At 43.7% G+C, this 22,606-nt stretch overlaps 1 protein-coding gene across 2 annotated transcripts in view; it reads right to left on the reverse strand.

The window, feature by feature from the left end:
- Positions 1-22,199, reverse strand: part of LOC137570472 (uncharacterized) — a 63,077-nt gene extending 40,878 nt beyond the window's left edge. For both annotated transcript variants that reach the window (XM_068279141.1, XM_068279140.1), the window contains exons 1-3: positions 22,085-22,199; positions 7,583-7,636; positions 4,819-4,884 (exon numbers count right to left, since the gene is read on the reverse strand). In XM_068279141.1, coding sequence (XP_068135242.1) covers positions 4,819-4,884; positions 7,583-7,636; positions 22,085-22,181 — 217 coding nt within the window. In that variant the 5' untranslated portion in view covers positions 22,182-22,199. The remainder of the gene's footprint in view (positions 1-4,818; positions 4,885-7,582; positions 7,637-22,084) is intronic.
- Positions 22,200-22,606: the final 407 nt, after the last annotated feature.

The raw sequence follows: 22,606 nt of genomic DNA on the forward strand, positions 1-22,606 counted from the left end.
TCCTGGCCAGAGGCGAGACTACAAAATACTTTGATGGGGCCCCCTTAAAGTGTGCCCGTGGTGACATGTGACGTGATGAGATAAATATATGTATTTACAGTACAAAACATTAATATTAATAACCAGGCAGTTTTACTTATTTTATTTTGCTGCCTGAAAGAGTTAATTCCTAGGCATGGAAGTGACAGCTTCTGTCTTGTCGGTACCTTGTCAGGAATATAGTAAACATCCCCGATAAGCAAATTACAGCCATAAAAGTTTTCAGGGCAGAAAACAACTTCGGAGAGCAGAAGGAGATTTTAAAAAAAAAGGTCACTAGTTCATATATTTTCATTTACGGACACTTAATATGCTGCTACTAAGCCGAGACAACAAAACATTCAATCTACTTTGTAAATGTTTAAATATTAAATAAAATCATGGAGCATGTAAAAAAGTAATTTTTAGGAGTAGGAGGATAAATACAATTGTTTATCTCATCAGTTTATTTTCACCTCGGGTTCACTTTAATTTTCACAACTGTTCCCTCACCTACCATTGGAGACCCTCACAGCCTGGGGGCCCATCTTACAAGGGCCATAAAACAAGTGTTACCATCAGGATCTTCACACCCATAACATGTGTAGCCACAAGAAAACCTGATCTGGAGTATCTGTTGGAGGGAAGGTTAGTAGTTGGGGTCCTCCACACGGAAACAGTAAATTCGGGCGCCTGAGGCAGGTGGACAAAAAGGGCGCCGCCATTCACTCCCATAATAAATATTGTTTAATGGGCGCCCAACAGGAAAAAAGGGCGCCGGAGAAAAATAAAGTTTTACAAGCGGTGCCCGGAGACTTTTAATGTTTTATAACTGCTTCTCATGATTACACATTATTTAATGATTTATAATTTTTTAAACATTATTTTTAAACGAAAAACAACACAATATTTTTTTCAAACGTTATTAATGCTTATCACAGGGGGGTCTTAGGTTTAGGCACCACCAGGAGGGTCTTAGGGTTAGGCACCACCAGGGGGGTCTTAGGTTTAGGCATCACAAGGAGGGTCTTAGGGTTAGGCACCACCAGGGGGGTCTTAGGTTTAGGCACCACCAGGGAGGGTCTTAGGGTTAGGCACCACCAGGGGGGTCTTAGGTTTAGGCACCACCAGGGGGGTCTTAGGTTTAGGCATCACCAGGGGGGTCTTAGGGTTAGGCACCACCAGGGGGGTCTTAGGTTTAGGCACAACCAGGGGGGGTTTTAGGGTTAGGCACCACCAGGGGGGTCTTAGGTTTAGGCATCACCACGGGGGTCTTAGGTTTAGGCATCACCAGGGGGTTTTAGGGTTAGGCACCACCAGGGGGGTCTTAGGTTTAGGCACCACCAGGGGGGGTCTTAGGTTTAGGCACCACCAGGGGGGGGGTCTTAGGGTTAGGCACCACCAGGGGGGTCTTAGGGTTAGGGGTAGGTACAGGGAGGGTTCTGTATGAGAGTAGGGTTAGGTATAGCTTTAGTAAAATTCTTATTAATCTTTTATAAAACGTTATTATACATTTCACTTTTTAAACAGGGAAGATTAACGTTTTTACAATTGCCGATTTCATACACATTCTTTAATGATTTATAACTTTATAAAAGATTATTTTTAAATGAAATATAGCACAATTTTTTTTAAATGTTATTCATGCTTATCGTTTAAAACCCTGCGCCCTTTTTTCCCAACGCCCTTTTTTAACGTACGCCCTCCACACACCTCTGGACCCCCCTGCAGCGCAGGGGCTGCTCCCCTAGCGGTTTTCACCGCTTTGTGAAAACCTGAAGCTTAGTGACATTCCTGCTGGGTTAAATGACAAGCTTTTTTTTAATTATCAGAAAAGCCTTATTTTGCTGCAGAGCAGTCAAGGTGGTAAGGCTATCTTATCCTTTTGGGGACCGACGTACATTGAATCTACGCCCAGCAGGTGGTGCTGCTGCCCTGACTGGACGTTGATCACGTGATCACTATGAACGCCGGCGGATCATAGTGATCAATTTAACAGCTGTGGCGGTTGGGGGGGAAGTAAACAGGGCAAGGTGAACACCGCTCTACTCCACCACTCTTTACTGCAGTGCTGGACCTGGGCAGCAAATCCAAAGTACTAGGAAGAAGAGGAGAGGTCCACACTTGTCAGTAAAACGTAAATCCTTTATTATGGACGTATCCAAGAACAACCATAGTAAGCGTACAGAGCTGACATGTTTCGGACTATCAGTCCTTACTCATAGCTAACATGATAATGGCAGTCTGAGCATGTATATAGAGGTGTCAGTGAAAAGTGCCCGCCCCAAATCCACCCATAGATGAGGAAGTGGTCACAATGTGGGAGGGGATACAGGCAAAGTCCTCTTCCATCTATATAATCATGTCTGTTTGCAAGTATATAAAAGATATGTAATAATGTATACAATAAAATAAAATAAGGTAAAAACAGTGTGCAGATAAAGGAACAAGAACAAAAACCCCTCAGTATCATCCCAGATCGAGAAAAGGGACACCAGTGAGGCAATACAAGCCCATAGCAATTGTTTAGGGCTGAAGAGCCGACAGCAAGGGGATGATGGAAAATCAACTAGATGACACAGCTGGGATGAAATATGGTATAGGCGAGGGTAGGGGAAGCCCCAAGGAGCGACCTCAGGTAATGGTGGCCAAATCCCATCTGGCATTCAAGCCGTGTCGGATTCTAGTATTCAAATTAAAGATCCATATGGCCTCCCTCCGCAACAATCTCCTATAGAGATCCCCTCCTCTCTTAGAAAGCACAACCCTTTCAATCCTTTATCTGCACACTGTTTTTACCTTATTTTATTGTATACATTATTACATATCTTTTATATACTTGCAAACAGACATGATTATATAGGTGGAAGAGGACTTTGCCTGTATCCCCTCCCACATTGTAACCACTTCCTCATCTATGGGTGGATTTGGGGCGGGCACTTTGCAATGACACCTCTATATACATGCTCAGACTGCCATTATCATGTTAGCTATGAGTAAGGACTGATAGTCCGAAACATGTCAGCTCTGTACGCTTGCCATGGTTGTTCTTGGATACGTTCATAATAAAGGATTTACGTTTTACTGACAAGTGCAGACCTCTCCTCTTCTTCCTGGTAGGGAGGGGGGGAAGGAAGAGGATCCACTCACCTTCCTGCCGTTCCCCCGACGATCGGCGCTCCCCTACACTCTGGCCGGCATCCCTGCTGTATTGACGCTAAGTGCCGGGTCCCGGCTTGATGACGTCATCAAGCTGCAACCCGAGACTTAGCGTCAGTAAGAGCTGGGAAGCCAGCGAGAGTGGAGGGGTCCACAGCAGCTCATCGCTGGAGCCTGGGAGGTGAATAAAGGCTGCCATCAAAATAAACTTATGAGATGATTAACTGTATGTGTTTTACTAAAGGTAAATAAAACATAGGAACTGAATTACATATTTGCATTTTCAGTTGAATTTTAATTCTAAACAGCAGCTGTGACAAATCTGCCTTGCTGAGCTGTAAAATAAACAGAAGTAATGACACTTTGAATTTCCCAGCATTGAAATCTTATCAGAAGTAATTTCTCAGTCAGATGAAATTCTTTTGGCTTCTATTTACTTCTCAGAAAAGGGACTAAATTCCACAATCTGTTGTACAAGCTCATTTACATAGATAAACAACTCTAGTTTTTTTGTTTTTTGTTTTTTTAACACTTGCTGTACTGGAAAGTAGAAAGGGAATGCAGACAATTTCTTAGTAGAGCAAGTACTATATGTACCTATGTTTATCTCATCATGTCACTTCAGGCATGCTTTGAGTCACTTTCGGGTCACATGGTTCCTGCCATGCTGCAGAATTTGCCAAAACGAGGTCAACAGCGATGGTGAATTTTGCAGATTAGAATAACATGCCCCATCCCATGAAGACAGCCCCACACCTGTACTCATGTATCTGGAGGTCACAGTTCACTTATTAATCTTTTTCATTAGACATGGGGAAGAAAATCACTTTTTAAGAAGTGGCAGTAATTTACCATGAGCAAAAGTGCAAAGCAGAGGGAGAGGAACAGTTTGTTAATGATTTATAGTATTTGAAAACACATGTAGAGGTAATCATTACAACTTAAGCACCAATGTAGAGGTAATGCAGTGGCCCTGGATGGCCTTTTCAGGGGCTAGGTGGGTTCATAGGCTTATCGCTATTTAACGTTAAAGCCTTATCGCTATTTAACGTTAAAGCCTTATTATTATTTAGCGTTAACACACAGAACCCTCTCTGTACCTATCCCTAACCCTAAGACCCCCCTGGTGTTGCCTAACCCTAAGCAACCCCCTGGTGGTGCCTAACCCTAAGACCTCCCTTTTGGTGCCTAACCCTAACCTTGACAGTTTTGCAGTTAAATAACGTCTGCAGTTTGGATTATGTAGGGCGCTATTGATAAATAACGTTACTGTGCGCAATAACGTCTGCTGTTTGGCATATGAACGGCACTATTGATAAATAATGTTACTGTGTGCCGTTTTTCTTCTTTTTTCCCTGTGCGCCATTATTATGCAGTACTAACGATAAATAGCAATAAGCGTATCTTTTTAATGCGGCACCATTTGTATGCATAGGCGCTGTGCGCCATTATTCACTGATCCGGGGTTCACAACCCAGTTGCTTTGTCACTGTCCAGCTTGTTGGGCCACTTTAGGATGTTTCTTAGTAAAATTTTCTACTGACATGTTCCTATTTTGTAGGCACAATTTAACTTAAAATAAAAATATGCACTGCTGAGCAAGTGACAAAGGAAGACATCTTTCAGCTGGTTACATCATACCTTTGCTGGTGGATTGTAGCTTAGTCCTTGTGTCTTTGGCAGCTACGGCTGAATCAACGGTGTCAGCTAAAAATACATTGATTTACAGTTAGACCCAGCTCACTCTGTATCCATTTTTCACACACACAATGAACTAAGTTTACTTTAAATCACTTTTTCTGACCTTGACACACAATCACTCAATGACCGAGTTTGTGAGCTTTGAGGTTCTTGGCATGAATAATATGAGAATCGAAGCAGTTTAAATGTTCCCATTGAAATCAGGCAAACAAATCTGATTGGCTGTTTGAGGCCAATCATGGTTATCACAGGGCACAATAGGAAAAGGAATGCTCTGGTCCTTAAAGGACCACTATAGCAAAAAAGTAGGCAGTTAAAATCTGACAGAACCGACAGGTTTTGGGCCAGTCTATCTCCTCATGGGAGATTCTCAGGGTTTTCTTTGTTTTCAACAGCATTTCCTGAACAACAGTTGCAAAGTCTAACTGACAATATAGTGTGCAAGTGAGTAGGGAGGCTGGCTGGCTGGTATCTTACTATTTTGGCAGTTAAACTGCCGTTCAGGAAATGCTGTTGTAAACAAAGAAAACCCTGAGAATCCCCCATGAGGATATTGACTAGCCTAAAACCTGTCGGTTCTGTCAGATTTTAACTGCCTACTTTTTTTTGCGATAGTGGTCCTTCAAGGGGCCATTGCCATCCAGTCCCGAAGGGTGAAAGCAAACAATAACAACAATATTTGTAAAGCACCTTTCTATCACGGGGCCCTAAGCCCATAGCATGTCTTAATTCAGTATTGTGCACTGGGTATATTTTTGGCATCATCCTGCCTCCCTGCCTTATGCATTGCAATACATGTGCTGTATGTTCATATTACAAACAAGGTGATTTCATGGTGTTTGATCAGAAAATCCCCATCCTTTTTGATTTCTTATTGTGTGGACTTTAGATGGGTTTTTATGCTTGCTTCCTATACCATTTTCTGTAATTCCATGACTAAAGTGTTTTATGTCATTAGATTTGAATCTCAGATTGAGTGATTAAACAAGAGATACCTTGTTTTTAAGGTGGTCATACACATGCCAATTTTTCTCCTGGATTTTTAGTAATCAAAAACAAGGCAATTCATTTATCTTTTGTCAAAAATATTTCCACCACAGTCACTTAATTTTCAGCTTGAAACTTACATCAAACATAATAGAAAGCAAAAATAAATACTTTCAATTTCCTGGCAAGTCATTAAAAACATTGAATTAAAAATATATATAATCTGAATTATATATTGAAATCAAAACCTGTCCAAACACTGCCCCATATGCTCTTAAGTCCTCTAATATCCACCATATTTTAATGTTATTTCCGTAGGCTTCTGAGTGTTTAGATAGTCATTCCTGGCTGTGCAATGTGGTTTTGTAAATACTATTTATCCACTTATGTCATGTTTTTGCATTGTAATTTAAATACCTTTTGGGATTTTAAATGTTTTCACTGATTGGTAAACCACACTACTTAAAATAATTAATGTAATAAGTGAAACAAAAGATTTTTAGGTTTACTACATCAGTTTTGAAAACTGAAAGAGACATTGTCAGGTTTACTATACAAAATATGGACAGCCAATACTAATAACTACACTACAGGCATGTACAATATATAAAGGAGCAGTCACTGGAGACTGAGGACCCACTTCCATGTCACAGTACCTACAGTACCTACTGCCTACAGTACACTTGTTTCCTAAACTGCCTATAGACACTGTACAGATCCATACCTCCCAACTTTTTGAGAAGAGAAAGAGGGACACTTAAGTCACACCCATGCCACACCCATAATCACGCCCCAGTCACACCCCTAGTCACAAACACGATAAAGAGTTCATAAGAAAAATATGTTGTTTTATAATTCAAACCACACAGGTCCTTTCTATCCTGGTTCGTTTTCCTTTTTTAACATTTTAAAATTAAGTAATATATCAATTTAAAGGATTTGAATAAAGTTTAGAGTCAATCAAACACATTTTTTAGTAGAGTAATACATATATCTACATAGAAAGAGGGACAAAGTCCTGAAAGAGGGACAAATCAGGAGGAAACAGGGTCACAGGGACAGGGCTCCCAAAGAGGGACTGTCCCTCCGAAAGAGGGATAGTTGGGAGCTATGCAGATGTTCACATCCCACATCACCTACTCACCCTTACCGACAAGGCTCCGGTAGCTTCAAGAGCAGCCCATATTCTCTGAACCCCCCTTCACCAGGCTTGCCCCCACTTTTAACTCATTCAAGCTGAAAGACCAATCTGTTGTTCACCATCACTTACCCGCCATCTTCATAGCTCCAAACCCCTCCCTTGGACTTACATCACTTCCCACCTGATGTGTCCCACTCCTCCACTCCTTAGACTGTAAACGTATTTGGCAGGACCCTCCTTCCTTGGCCACCACATGGGCTCAGTGACTCACCAGCTATATTTATCCCTACCTTGCAATCTGCGCACCCTTGTTTATCGATGTATCACTATTTTTGTGCAGCATCTTGTTTAACGCTGTACCGTCCCTTTGTAACATTTCTTAATGTTGTAATGCCATCTATTAAGAGCTATTTAATAACTTAGCGTTTTATAAAGTTTCATAAATGATAACAGTGTTTCTGAACTGACTTTGCATTGCTGATACCCACGCTTACCATGACCCAAGGCTCCCCATGCTGGGCAATCACATACTCACACATACTCTACAGCTGTTACAATTCAGCAGTCAGGACTCACCTATGTCTCTTTGCTTCCCCCCTACTTGTTTTTCTCTGTCTTTATTTTTTAGGCCTAGAAACAATGTAGAGAGAGAGAGAGAGAGAATAGAAAACAATTGTTAAATGAACAAACATACACATTGGTAAGCTAGGATTAATACAGAAATGTGCCAACAAAGAACACAAGTTCGTATGAACATTCTAATTTATTCATACATTCATCACAAAAATACATTTCCCAAATAAATTCAATTATACTACGTAAGTGTATTGTACTTTGTAAACTGACTTGACTACAAGTCGCGCAGTATGTTGCTTACCTGAACAATAATCATTGCCTTAATGTGCGTCATCAGTTTCCTTTTCAGTCAGTATATTAGCTCTTCTGTGTACGCATATATTTTCCATATGAAATGACTTAATTCATTTTATGTCTTCTAGGTATTGTTTGTGTTTCCCATTCTGTATTTTCTGATATCACTGTTTAGCCCTTTCTGTTATAGTGTATTAAAGAGAGTACAATGAATCAAATTTGGGAGCATGGAGACATGGCCTTCACCCAGTGGCGTAGCAATAGGGGTTGCAGAGGTAGCGACCGCAACGGGGCCCTTGGGTCAGAGGGGCCTCCCTCAAGCACAGTATTAGCTCTCTATTGGTCCTGTGCTCATAATAATCACTTCTATAGATGCTTTAAATAGTGGTAATCATTAACAAACTGTTTCCCATCCCCTTCTTGCACCTCTGACACTGTAGTTGCCATTGGCAGGTTTTGGTGGGCTATATAAATTTTTATATATAGAGTGCTTGGGGGCCCCATGTAAAGCTTGCACTGGCCCATAGCTCCTTAGCTACGCCACTGCCTTCACCTATCTACTTATTTGTCTAGAAAAGGAAGTTATAGTGTAGGATATTAACCATAGAGTTTCATGTTACCATTCACATTACAGAGATATAAATTGCCCAAGAACACACGACGCACACGTTTTCTGAACAGATTCTACTGTGTTGTGGCCGCTGACGTTTGTGCATTCCCTGCGTTGGGAACGCAAGCATGAAATTGCGCTTGTTCAAGTCTTTTGTAGTGTTAATGAGCCCAAAGTCCCTTACAAAATCCTTGTGGTTGTGGCTCACAATGATTTGGTACTCTTAGCGTGGAGAAGCGACTTTCACAATTGCTCAAGGAACATTTTTACTATTTGCTGCAGCTTGGCAAACAAGTGTTTTGTACATATGCTGCCTGTTTGTTTACACTGGAGTGGAGTCCTTGTCTCTGGGCGGAGGTGCAATGTTTGCTGTGTTAGCTGCACCTGACCTGACATTTCCCAGTAGTTGTAAATAACTCATCTACCGAGGCCCCGAGAATTATATTTAGCTAGTTTATTACTGCAAGTTTATCACAGTAGTGCATATTTAGATGTGACAGACTGAGATTTGCAGAAAATGAGGTATAAAGATTTCAAGGAAGTGAACCTGAGATGAGCAGGATATAGAGGCTGACATATTTATTTTTAAACAATACCAGTTGCCTGGCTGTCCTGCTGATCTTCTGACATCAGTAGTGTCTGAATCACAACCCTGAAACATGCTTGTGGCTAATTCACTAAAAGCAGATCAGGCTAAAACACCTGATCTGCTGCATGCTAGTTCAGGGTCTGTGGCTAAAAGTGTTAGAGGCAGAGGATCAGCAGGATAGCCAGGCAATGTGCATTGTTCAAAGGGAAATAAATATGTCAGCCTTCATTTGCCTCTCACCTTGGGTTACCTTTAAGGAATATATTTTCAAAGGCCAAAAAATAAAGAGTTTCAGCTTGACGAGAAATTGGTAGGTAGTTGTAACGATCGGTGTCAGCACACAGAGAGAATCTGATTATTGGAGATCTGCAGTATCACCAACAATACAGATATATACCTGATTATTGGTGATCTGCAGAATCACCGATAATACAAGTATAGCTAACCTCTGGACACCTGAAAGCGTGTAAGTGTTTTGGTGCAACAGTAATGAGTAGAATCAGACTCTACTGCAGTCAAAGGACTCCTAGAGGATCAGTCCCTGACTGGTTTGCAGAGAGGTCCCTCTGACAGACAGGGGTCCCTGCAGATGGACTGAACACCCAGGAGGTGGGTGACAGCCAGAAGGGTCGGCCAGATCGAGTCGGCAACACACGAGCAGATAAGGTACAGAGACAGAAGGCTGATTCGGTAACCAGGGACAGGCAGGGTTGGCAACAGGTAATCAGATATGCGTAGGTACCGAATCAGAAGGCAGAAGGAGAGTCAGGAAAGCAATAGGTCATAACATATATCAAACAAGGCCTAGTCTTGGGTGTGAGGTCCGTGGTCTCAACACCCTGGAACTAGTCTGAAGTATAACACAATAGTAACACAGTATCCCTAGTCTTGGGTGTGAGGTCCCTGGTCTCAACACCCAGGGAACTAGTCTGAAGTATAATACAATGGTAACACAGTATCCCTAGTCTTGGGTGTGAGGTCTGTGGTCTCAACACCCTGGAACTAGTCTGAAGTATAACACAATAGTAACACAGTAATCTGGCTACGTGTGGATTCCCAGGTCCTCCTGGTTCAACCACACTAAACGATCTGACTAAGGTCTGAGTGCTAACACATAAGTATTCGCAACGCCAGACAACCAGCAACTGACAGGCAAAGAGTATACAGTGGTGTGAAAAACTATTTGCCCCCTTCCTGATTTCTTATTCTTTTGCATGTTTGTCACACTTAAATGTTTCTGCTCATCAAAAACCGTTAACTATTAGTCAAAGATAACATAATTGAACACAAAATGCAGTTTTAAATGATGGTTTTTATTATTTAGTGAGAAAAAAAACCTCCAAATCTACATGGCCCTGTGTGAAAAAGTGATTGCCCCCCTTGTTAAAAAATAACTTAACTGTGGTTGATCACACCTGAGTTCAATTTTTGTAGTCACCCCCAGGCCTGATTACTGCCACACCTGTTTCAATCAAGAAATCACTTAAATAGGAGCTATCTGACACAGAGAAGTAGACCAAAAGCACCTCAAAAGCTAGACATCATGCCAAGATCCAAAGAAATTCAGGAACAAATGAGAACAAAGTACTGTAATTGAGATCTATCAGTCTGGTAAAGGTTATAAAGCCATTTCTAAAGCTTTGGGACTCCAGCGAACCACAGTGAGAGCCATTATCCACAAATGGCAAAAACATGGAACAGTGATGAACCTTCCCAGGAGTGGCCGGCCGGCCAAAATTACCCCAAGAGCGCAGAGAAAACTCATCCGAGAGGCCACAAAGAGACCCCAGGACAACATCTAAATACTGCAGGCCTCACTTGCCTCAATTAAGGTCATTGTTCACGACTCCACCATAAAAAAGAGATTGGGCAAAAACGGTCTGCATGGCAGATATCCAAGGCGCAAACCACTTTTAAGCAAAAAGAACATTAAGGCTCGTCTCAATTTTGCTAAAAAAACATCTCAATGATTGCCAAGACTTTTGGGAAAATACCTTGTGGACCGACGAGACAAAAGTTGAACTTTTTGGAAGGTGCGTGTCCCGTGACATCTGGCGTAGAACTAACACAGCATTTCAGCAAAAGAACATCATACCAACAGTAAAATATGGTGGTGGTAGTGTGATGGTCTGGGGTTGTTTTGCTGCTTCAGGACCTGGAAGACTTGCTGTGATAGATGGAACCATGAATTCTACTGTCTACCAAAAAATCCTGAAGGAGAATGTCCGGCCATCTGTTCGTCAACTCAAGCTGAAGCGATCTTGGGTGCTGCAGCAGGACAATGACCCAAAACACACCAGCAAATCCACCTCTGAATGGCTGAAGAAAAACAAAATGAAGACTTTGGAGTGGCCTAGTCAAAGTCCTGACCTGAATCCTATTGAGATGTTGTGGCATGACCTTGAAAAGGCGGTTCATGCTAGAAAACCCTCAAATAAAGCTGAATTACAACAATTCTGCAAAGATGAGTGGGCCAAAATTCCTCCAGAGCGCTGTAAAAGACTCGTTGCAAGTTATCGCAAACACTTGATTGCAGTTATTGCTGCTAAGGGTGGCCCAACCAGTTATTAGGTTCAGGGGGCAATTTCTTTTTCACACAGCTCCATGTAGGTTTTGAGGTTTTTTTCTCACTAAATAATAAAAATCGTCATTTAAAACTGCATTTTGTGTTCAATTATGTTATCTTTGACTAATAGTTAATGGTTTTTGATGAGCAGAAACATTTAAGTGTGACAAACATGCAAAAGAATAAGCAATCAGGAAGGGGGCAAATAGTTTTTCACACCACTGTATATAGCAAAGCGCTTCTCAGCGCCGCCCAGTTCCTTTCAGCCAATCCCCTGCCACGCTGGGATCAGCTGATCGTCCCGATCAGCTGACCCCTCTCCTATTGGCATAAAGGTCCCGCCTCCTAGCGCGTGCGCGTAGCTCCCTATCTGTGTGCACTACTAGGTTCAGACAAACCAGACGCATGCTGCTGCGGAGAAACCGCCGGTTTGAACGCGGAATCAGCCGCCTCACTGTCAGACCGCGCGGCGGTGTCTCCGCAATCCATTACAGTAGTGAGCAGGAAGCTTAAGATTGTTGAGAAGCTGGATTTTTATTTTTTTATGTATTTAGATTTTTGCTTTAACTTTATATGCCTATTCATATAAAACAATGTTGTAAAAATACTTTAAGAATGTGTTGAGGTACATGTAAATAAATAAATAGAGTGGCCCTGCACTGAGAGGAATATGCAATTTGTATTCCCTATCAGACAATGCCAGATGCAAGAGATAGTCAATAAGATACAAGTAATTGCAGCTTGCATGCAAATTTCAGGCAAATGTTATGCGTATTGGATTCTGGAAATTAAAATCAATTGCAAGTGCATTTGGATGACCCAGTTTAAGCTGCAATTAGCACTAAACATAGATTCAAGCCAGGATGATTTGCATCTCAATGCCCATGTCTATGAGTTGCATGGCTGTCCTGCTGATACTGTGACCCTGGTCTAGAATGAGTATGCAAATCAGGTGTTCTGACTCAAGTCTGACTACAGAAGCCAAATGCTTGCTTCAGGCATGTGATCTGGACACTACAAAAGCTAGTAAACGATCAGCCGGATTGCATTGTTTAAAGGGCAATACATATTGCAACTTCTATGTCCCTCCCACTACAAGGTGCTTAAAGGACAACTGTAGGGAGAGGTATATGGAGGCGGCCATATTTATTCCCCCTTAAGCAATACCAGTTACCTGGCAGCCCTGCTGATCTATTTGGATGCAGCAGTGTCTGAATAACACCAGAAACAAGCATGCAGCTAATGTTGTCAGTTCTGACATTAATGTCGGAAACACCTGATATGCTGCATGCTTGTTCAGGGTCTATGGCTAATAGTATCAAAGACAGAGGATCAGCAGGACAGCTAGGCAACTGGTATTGCACAAAAGGAAAAAAACATGGCAGCCTCCCTACAGTTGTCCTTCAAAGGAAACCTGAAGTGAGTAGCATATAGCGGCTGTGATATTTTATTCCTTTTAAACATAACCGGTTCCCTGGCAGTCTTGCTGATCTCTTTGGATGCAGTAGTGTAAGAATCGCGCACCTGAAACAATTATGCAGTTAATCCAGTCAAAAACACCTGATCTGCACGTTTCTTCAGGGTCTATGGTTAAAAATATTAAATTGCACATACATTACTCGATTTGGTGGTTGACTGACCATCCTATTCGATAATTATAATCGAATCAGATGAAAATCGGTTCCGCCAAGAGCATGCCCAATCGACGATGTGACCCATTTTGGGAAAAAGCTGGTCGCATGTCCAATCAGACATGCTGATAAATCTTGTGCCAACGTGCTTGAGCGGGTGCGTGGTAACGGGGACAAACACGATGGAACCCCGCCACTGCCCCCCTTCCCCCATGCATGTATAAATGTATGCACGCTTAGGGGGGCACATTTACAATAGGGGAGCAGTGATGGAGGCGGCAAGGCGGCAGATACAGCATCAGAAGGCCAATCTCCAAGAAATTTCTTGCTGAAAACTATCGCAAATCGGCCTGCGGTTTGTGGTGGTCAACAGATCTCTCTCCAATCAGATTAGATCAGAGAGTGATCTATCTGTTGGTCAATCGGTGGCCAAAATCGCTAGATGTATGGGTACCAGCAAAACAGCCAGGCAATGTGCATTGTTTATGTATAAATACAATCCACTGCGCTCATCCAGGGGTTAGACCTGCAAAAACAGCTTCACATAGCATAACACTACTTCATTTGGCATATTTCTAATGCTTCACCAAACTTCAGTGCCCATGACTAACAGTGCAACACTGTGTGCCCACCACCTCAAAAACTGGGAGGCTCACCAGATACAGACCACCTCTTTTTCCAGGTGGGGCTCTCGCTCAAACCGTATGTCTCACTCCATACTTCAGTGATTCATACCCAACATTAGTTTAAAATTGGCCTTTTAATAAACACAATAAAATTTCATTGCGCAGTATGTCAATCCAACAATAAAAATACCACTGCGCTTCTCGCGCGCTCCAACCACTTACAAGATCCAGATGAATAGATAGCGTGTCATAGCGGTAAGTCTCCTAGGCCTGGCGTGCTGCTTTCTGTATACCGTCCGCAGCGTCCCGCATTCTCGGCCGTCCGCTCCTGCCTAGTGCTTCCGTGTTCCACCACTCTCAACGTGACCTGCGTCAGGCATACTGGCTCCGCCCTACGCGTTTCGTCATCAAGACTCATCAGGGGCTGGCGTTGCCAGTATGCCAGCCGCTAATGTACTCCCTTCCCCCATGACGTCTCCCATAACTGTGCATTGTTTAAAAGACCGTAAACATGTCAGCCTCCATATTCCTATCACTTCAGGCGGGCTTTAACACACATGAGATAAATATGACGTTTACGTCATGAACCAGGTATACAGTTTGGTGCAGTAGCCACTAAACTGCCACATCAGCAATTTCTGCACAGGTTACCATGGACAGGTTACCCTTAGTTTTCACTCAGACACAAAGAACAATAAAAAGCTAACAAAACAGCTAATCCTTCAGTCCAAAACTAAAAAGAAAAAGAGGCTATGAAGAAAAATAATAACGTCAAACCTGTTTCTACAGACTATTAAATAGGAACCTGGTGAAGTCACGTAGGTGAAACATGTTGTTTCAAGTTAATATATTATTAAGTACTTACTAAGTTGTTTGAATGATTTCTTTACTGAATTAGTTCTCAATAAATCTTGCTAATGTTTGTTTAAATAATGTGATACATATATACAGTACATCTCAGTGCACCGGATACATTCAGCACACAGAGGATGTTGCAAGCCATCATTGGTCCCATGGCAAACACTTATTTGTGGTCCTCCTGAAACCATGACGCACGCTTTACCCATCCCCAACTTCAACCACACCGCGCATGGCTTTGTCTTCACTAAAATGTGTGTAGTGGTTTTACTTGCTTTAGGTAGTTTTGAAAATGAACTTGTTTATACCATATGCTGTATTACAAAAAAATGAGCACCATAGGTACACCATAATTTAACAGGAGACTGATTAATACCTATATGGGGTGGAGGCGCCTCTAATAGGATAAAACTCTTATGCTGTGTACACACGATGCGATTTACCGTTCAATCGACGGGATCGATCGATTATTTCTGACATATTCGATCGGGTCTCGATCGATACAGCAGTCAATTTTGCACACTTAGCATTAGAAAATCGACCGCTGTATCAATCGAGACCCGATCGAACATGTCAGAAATAATCGATCGACCAGTCGATCGAGTGGGAAATCGTATCGTGTGTATTCAGCATTAAAAACAATAAATACGCAAGAAAACAAGCATACCTCAAGATAGAACCAAAAAAGATATTTATATGATACAAAGACAATGGCCTCAATTCACGGAGCATTATCAAACGTTTATCAAACACTTTATCAAACGTTTGATAATTTACCTCATGGGTAAAAGCTAACTAAGGTGTTATATATTTGTTGAACGTTTTATCTGTAAAACATTCGATATATATATAACACCTTAGTTAATTCAAAATTAGATTTTACCCATGAGGTAATTTATCAAACGTTTATCAAACGTTTGATAAAGTGTTTGATAAAACTCCGTGAATTGAGGCCAATGCGTTTCTCAGGTTATACCTGCTTCATCAGTCAACACTGTATCATTTGAAATGCTAAGGATTGGCTCAGGAGCACTTCTTATGATATAGTATTGACCTGATGAAGCGGGGCTAACGTGAGAAATGCGTTGTTGTTTGTATGTGATAAATATCTCTTTTTGGGTGCTACCTTGAGGTAAGCTTGTTTTCTTACCTTTTTATTGTTTTTAAGAGTTTCCTATTAGGGGCACCTACACCAACTTTAATTCCATACAGCCCTCATTAAATCAGTACTGGCAGTTATTATTATTGATTTATAAAGTGACAACACATTCCATGGCGCTATACAAAGTGAAAAAAAACATGCGGTACAAAATACAGACAATGCACACTGCTCTATACATTTTCGGGTTTGTGAGTGCCCTTCTTCTTATTATTATTAAGGAGCTAATATTAGTATTTCGCTCCTTCAATTTATATTGACATACTACACTACTACACTCCTGTTTTCTCTCTGTGTGTCTCTTATTTTTTTGGGTACAGACATCAGTAACTTACCTCTCCGCTCTCCTGATTAATACCTATGTACCTACTGTTAACATTTGCAGAGACTACTTAACTAGAGTTGTTTATGGAGACAGAGCGACCCATACCACTTACAGAAATTGCATGTGCATGATGACCTTTGTCGCCTACAGAAGAGTGTGGGCAAGGTCATGTATAAATCTTACTTCATCTCCTCTCTAGACTTGAATGCCAAGAACATTATGCAACTATAGCTAAACTAAGTGACTTCTGCAAAGAGATGCTTGAAAGGGTCAGATAGTATGCTACCTGCTACATTTAGCATCCAGTGCACCGCACTCCATCTTCTCCTGCTCCTTCCATAGTTCCAGAGATTTGTGCTAAAGACCACTAACTTGGCTCTCACTTTGTGAGACTGAGAGTTATACATAATGTATTTTATAAACTAACAGTATAAAAGCGAAGGAAATGAAGGTGGTTCTAGCCAACTAATAACCAAGCTTATGCTGTATTGTGGCAGAGAGATTAATAATTGGACAGTCAGTCAATGAGGAACTACAATAACCCTTAATCCCATACTGATTGGTACAGCAATTTAGTATTGACAAAGAGATACCCAAAAACAGATATTGTATTGTATAGGTTCAGTTCAAGGGTGGGTTCCATTTCCCAAGAGCTTGGCCTAATTCAGGCATGGGCAAACTTGGCCCTCCAGCTGTTAAGGAACTACAAGTCCCACAATGCATTGCAGGAGTCAGGGCCGGCCTTAGTTTTCACAGCGCCCTGAGCGTAACAAGATTTTGGTGCCCCCCCCCCATTCATCCTCTTCATGCGCATACACACACGCACGCACGCACGCACGCAAGCACACACACACACACACACACATACACTACACGTGCAGACCACACCCACATGCACACACAGCTTCCCTCCCTCCAATAAAAGTGTTTCCCCCCCTGCACAGCTTCCCTCAGATTAATGTTCCCCCGCTCTGAGCTCTTAGTTCCCTTCCCTCCCTCCCTCCGATGTAAAGAACAGTGCAGGCAGTGGCTCTCACCGGGCATCTTGAAAACAGCAGCTCTGCTCAGGTCAGCTCCCCGGGCATTCTTCTGAATTATAATAAGGGCTTTGCTTGATGACCTCATCAAGCGAGGACCCTTAAAGCTACAATTCAGAAGAATGCCCGGGGAGCTGAGCTGAGCAGAGCTGCTGTTTGCAAGATGCCCGATGAGAGCCACTGCCTGCGTTGTTCTTTACATCGGAGGGAGGGAAGGGAACTAAGAGCTCAGAGTGGGGGAACATTGATCGGAGGGAAGCCATGCGTCGGGAAAGCATGCGCCCACTGGAAGCCGGCGCCCTGAGCGACCGCTCCGGTCGCTCAGGTCAAAGGCCGGCCGTGGCAGGAGTCTGACAGCCACAGTCATGACTCATAAAGGCAAATGCATTGTGGGACTTGTAGTTCCATAACAACTGGAGGGCCGAGTTTGCCCATGCCTGGCCTAGGTCATACTCAGATGCTAGGCCTGTGGTTGTATCCTTCTGTTGCCTCTTGACCACCTCATCAGACTTGGTAGCAACAAGAGGCCTGTTAGGAAACTAAGGGACCTGCAAGACTTTGAGGGGCTGGAAGAAGCCCCAGGTAGGCAAAACGTAACTTCTTTCCTCCACTTAAGGTTTGCATGAAAGGTGAGACATCTACCCCAGCTGGATCACACACCGGCCTCTGCGCCAATGCAGAGGCCAGAATATACTGTAGGTGGAATGGGGGCTTGCTACTGGTTTCTAGGAGCCTGACTTCCATACTGGGATATACATTGCAGTGATTCTTTGGTGGATCACTGTAATCTCAATACTGTGCAGACTAACGAGCAGTAGCAGCAGTCACAGGAAATGGAGGGAGGCCTGCTGCTGGGTCTGTGGGTCTGAGGCGTAATTTTTTTTCTAACTTCAGAGATCCAGTAGGGCTCAAGAGAACCTCATTAGTGTCAACTAGAGATGGTCAATGAAATGCTATTAATGCCCACTGTTGTGCAGCGCTAATTGTATGTAGCTTTGGGGGCATGTGCAAATTTCAGAAGAGTAAATTGAGTGAATATACTTTGAATGGGTTCTTTAGGTCAGAGATATCCAACTCACTGTGTAACGCACCGCAAACTGCTGTCTGTGTAGTGACGGTCGGGCTGGACTGGTGCGCACCATGGCCAGAGTGTGATGGCGGTTTTAAAGCCCATATGGTCGGGCTGAGGTAGCTGAATGACAGAACAACAGTGACCAAGTGTCCAGCTGATCGAATTTGGTCTGTCCACAATAAAGCAACAACCTTATTATCTATCCTCTTGGGTCAGGTGTGCCCCCCAACCCCAACAGACTCATATAGCCAGTGGTCATTGCTTCATTGTGATACGCAAGCCCCTTCACCGCGGCAAGGTAACGATCATGAATGGGAATTGACACATGTACATGCCTTTTGTTTTGTTGTTGCAGCTGCAGTGCAGCCAGAAAAATTAGGCAGGCATGTTGTACATGCACCAGAAAAATTATTATAGTGGCCGCTGCTAAAAAAATTCAGGAATCCGCCTGGAGTCCTGGTGGACCCTGTTGGTAGTGGCAGTCAAGCGGCCTGCAGGCAGAGATGTTGTGTGGGGACCGACTTAGTCTTGGGGCAGGCAGCCAGTCACACGGCGTGCAGGCAGAGATGCTGTGTGTGGGGACTGACTTAGTCTTCGGGCGGGCAGTAACCCTCCGTGATCCATGCCTCATTCATTTTGATAAAGGTTAGGTACTGAACACTTTTGTGACCTAGGCGACTTCTCTTCTCAGTGACAGTCCTTTCTGAAAGGAAGCTTGAGGCAGGGCAAGACAGAAGTTGGATGGCAAATTGTGACAGCTCTGGCCACGGGTCAAACCAGCGCACCCAGTAGTCCAGGGGTTCATCGCTGCTCACAGTATCTACATCCACACTTAAAGAGACTCTGAAGCGAGAATAAATCTCGCTTCAGAGCTCATAGTTAGCAGGGGCACGTGTGCCCCTGCTAAACCGCCGCTATAGCGCCGCTAAACGGGGGTCCCTTCACCCCCAAACCCCCCACTGCGACACTTGGTCGCAGACTTGGTCATTCCTGGAGGCAGGGCTAACGGCTGCAGCCCTGCCTCCAGTTGGGTCTATCAGCGGCGCATCGCCGCCTCTCCCCCACCCCTCTCAGTGAAGGAAGACTGAGAGGGGCGGGGGAGAGGCAGAGATACGCGCTGACAGACGCGCGTGGGGCAGGGCTGCGGCGGTTAGCCCTGCCCCAACCAGGAAGTGCTCCCCGGCTGTATCGAGGGGGATTTGGGGGTGAAAGGACCCCCGTTAAGCCGCGGGATAGACACGTGCCCCTGCTATCTATGAGGTCTGAAGCGAGATTTATTCTCGCTTCAGACTCTCTTTAAGGCCAGGTAAGTGGCTACCTGCCGGTCGAGGCGTTGGTGGAGGGTGGATCCGAAAGCGCTAAGGCGAGGCATTGGAGTAAAGAATGTTCGCATGTCCAACATCACCATGAGATCGCTAGAGTGTCCTATCCTTGCCTGCAAGGACATGGGAGAAGGTTTACTGGCAGTGGTACCTTTATTCCCGTGTGCTGTGACATCACCCTGTAAAGCATAGTTGCCAGCTTGTTCTACATGTGCAGCATCCTTTCTGCCTTCAGGTGAGTTGGTAACATGTCCACCACTTTGTGCCTATACCGAGGGTCTAGTAGCATGGCCACCCAGTACAGCTCATTCCCCTTGAGTTTTTTTATAAGGGGGTCCCTCAACAGGCTGGACAGCATGAAAGACGCCATCTGCACAAAGTTGGATCCAGACGTACTATCCAACTTCTCTTGCTCTACCGCAGTGATGTCAGGTAAGTTCTCCTCCTCCCCCCAGCGACGAACAATACCGTGAACAGGTCTAGTGACTGGTGGTATATTACACTGCTTGCGGTCACGTAGGTGCACTGAACAGGTTACAGGTATGCACTGCAGTGATTGGTATTACAAATGTGCAGCTGTCACACACAGGTACCGTGAACAGGTGCAGTGACTGGTGGTATATTACACTGCTTGCGGTCACGTAGGTGCACTGAACAGGTTACAGGTATGCACTGCAGTGATTGGTATTACAAATGTTCAGCTGTCACACACAGGTACCGTGAACAGGTGCAGTGACTGGTGGTATATTACACTGCTTGCGGTGACATAGGTGCACTGAACAGGTTACAGGTATGCACTGCAGTGATTGGTATTACAAATGTGTAGCTGTCACACACACACAGGTACAGTGAACAGGTGCAATGACTGGTGGTATTAACAATGCATGCGTTCACGTAGGTAGGTAGGTGCACTGAACAGTGAAGAGGTGCAGTGATTGGGATTACAAATGTGCAGCTGCCTGTCACTCACACAGGTAGTCACTGAATGTGCTGGGCCTGGCAGTGACGCAGTAGAAATTACCACCAAGGGGCCAAAGGCCAGCTGCGACTGACTGACAGGGCTGTATATAATGCAAGTGGGCCACACACACACACACACACAAAAAAAGATCACAAGAACAAGATTAGCTCTCAAAAGAGCTGTTGAGGGGTGCTTTTTTTAGCAATAAGAATCAGCAAGGAGCAAGCTAACAAGCCTACAAGAGCCTAACTAAGCTTTCCCTATATATCTCTCTGCAGCAGCTCTCCCTTCTCTAATTACTGCAGGCACATGAGTGAGTGAAATGCCTGACGCTGCCTGCCTTTTATAAGGGGGAGGGGCTTCAGGAGGGAGTGTAGCCTGATTGGCTACAATGTGCCTGCTGACTGTGATGTGGAGGGTCAAAGTTGACCTTAATGATGTAGTATAGGGGCAGACCGAACTTCCCAAAAAGTTTGCGGTTCTCCGTGATCGTGAACCACGGAAGTTCGCCGGGTCCCGTTTGCCGGCGAACCGTTTGGGCCATCACTATTCAGCGTTACCACTTGTAAATATTACAGTCATCCAATCCAATTTTTCAGGAGGGAAGGTGCTTAAGCTGTAGACAAATCATCCTTACCCATTATTTAATTTACTTTATTGTCTTACAAAGCCACTTTAAAGTACAATAAAGTACCCCTGAATCTGAGAAATTATTACTGAATGAAGCCCATGGTGGGCTAGATTACCTCCTCCTGAACGTCTTACCCAGTTCTCTTGCCTACTAAGCCTTCCAGAAGTTACTCCGAGTTTGGAGAACAATTCTGAAATGCACATGCGAATGTTTCAAATTGCACATGCGTAGTGAAAAAAAAAAAACACTCTTGGGCAACCACTTACGTTTGCTGTGCACACACATGGTTCGGAAACTCATGCCTGTGCAGTTCTGAATAGTACAGTGCCGCTTGGGGGGACTTTTGGAAAAGTGATCGACTGAAGGATCCCGTTGAATACTTAGAGTACCGGGCATGCGGAACGGGAGGGAGCCCGAGGACAATGCCAGGAAAGTGTTTTACGGTTGTAATTCCCTTTCAGTGCGAGTTTCACTATAGTCCGACCTAGTCCCTACCCAGAGAGGATCTGTTACTTGCATACTTGATTTTTAACTCTTTCAGGCAGAGAAATAGAAGAAGTAACCCAGCATAGTTATTTGTGTGGTTGGCACAGTACATACACATGTCTATCTCCTCATGTCACCTAGTGAAGAAAACAATACATGCACCTGTAACAATATAATCAACATTTGTTTTTGCTGTCAGCATTCTGATCAGAACGTTTCACCGACATCTAGTGCCCAGAGATCAGGCCATGCTTCAGTAATCAGACAACCTGCTCCCTAGTGCAGTACAGAATGTGCTTAGTGAAGCAATACACAAGAGTGCAGTCTATACTCACACAGGCAGTACACACAGAGGTAGACAGGCAGTAAAGGGAAGCAGAGAATCCCCAGCAATATCTTCTGCCACAGCAGGAGACGATGGTGCAGTGCCATGATGCATCTCAGCCAGCATGAGATTTCTGTGTAGTTAGTCCTCTTCTTCCTGGTTTCTGTCTCATATTATTTACTGTGCGAACTTTAAACTTCACTGGGAGTTAAAAGTTTACAGATATGAAATACATATATGACGCAGAGTCAACACAGTGCCTTTTCAGCCGGAGTTTGGGTGTGCTCACCTGACCTTTGGTAGACTGTAGTGCTTTTTACAGTGTGTCACTGCTAATCTTAGTACACCATGTAACTGCTCCAGATTTGATTGTTATCAGCACACACTGTACACGTTCCACAGTCTTGCCAGTGGGAATGTTTTCGCTTTACCGTACATCCTGACTTTAGGACAAACCTCAACTACACAAGAGCAGGAATACTTGCTCTGCCATGGATAACCAATGACATGTGTGCAGGCTGAAGCAAGCAAA

Source organism: Hyperolius riggenbachi, chromosome 4, assembly GCF_040937935.1.
Source record: "Hyperolius riggenbachi isolate aHypRig1 chromosome 4, aHypRig1.pri, whole genome shotgun sequence".
Taxonomy (NCBI): domain Eukaryota; kingdom Metazoa; phylum Chordata; class Amphibia; order Anura; family Hyperoliidae; genus Hyperolius; species Hyperolius riggenbachi.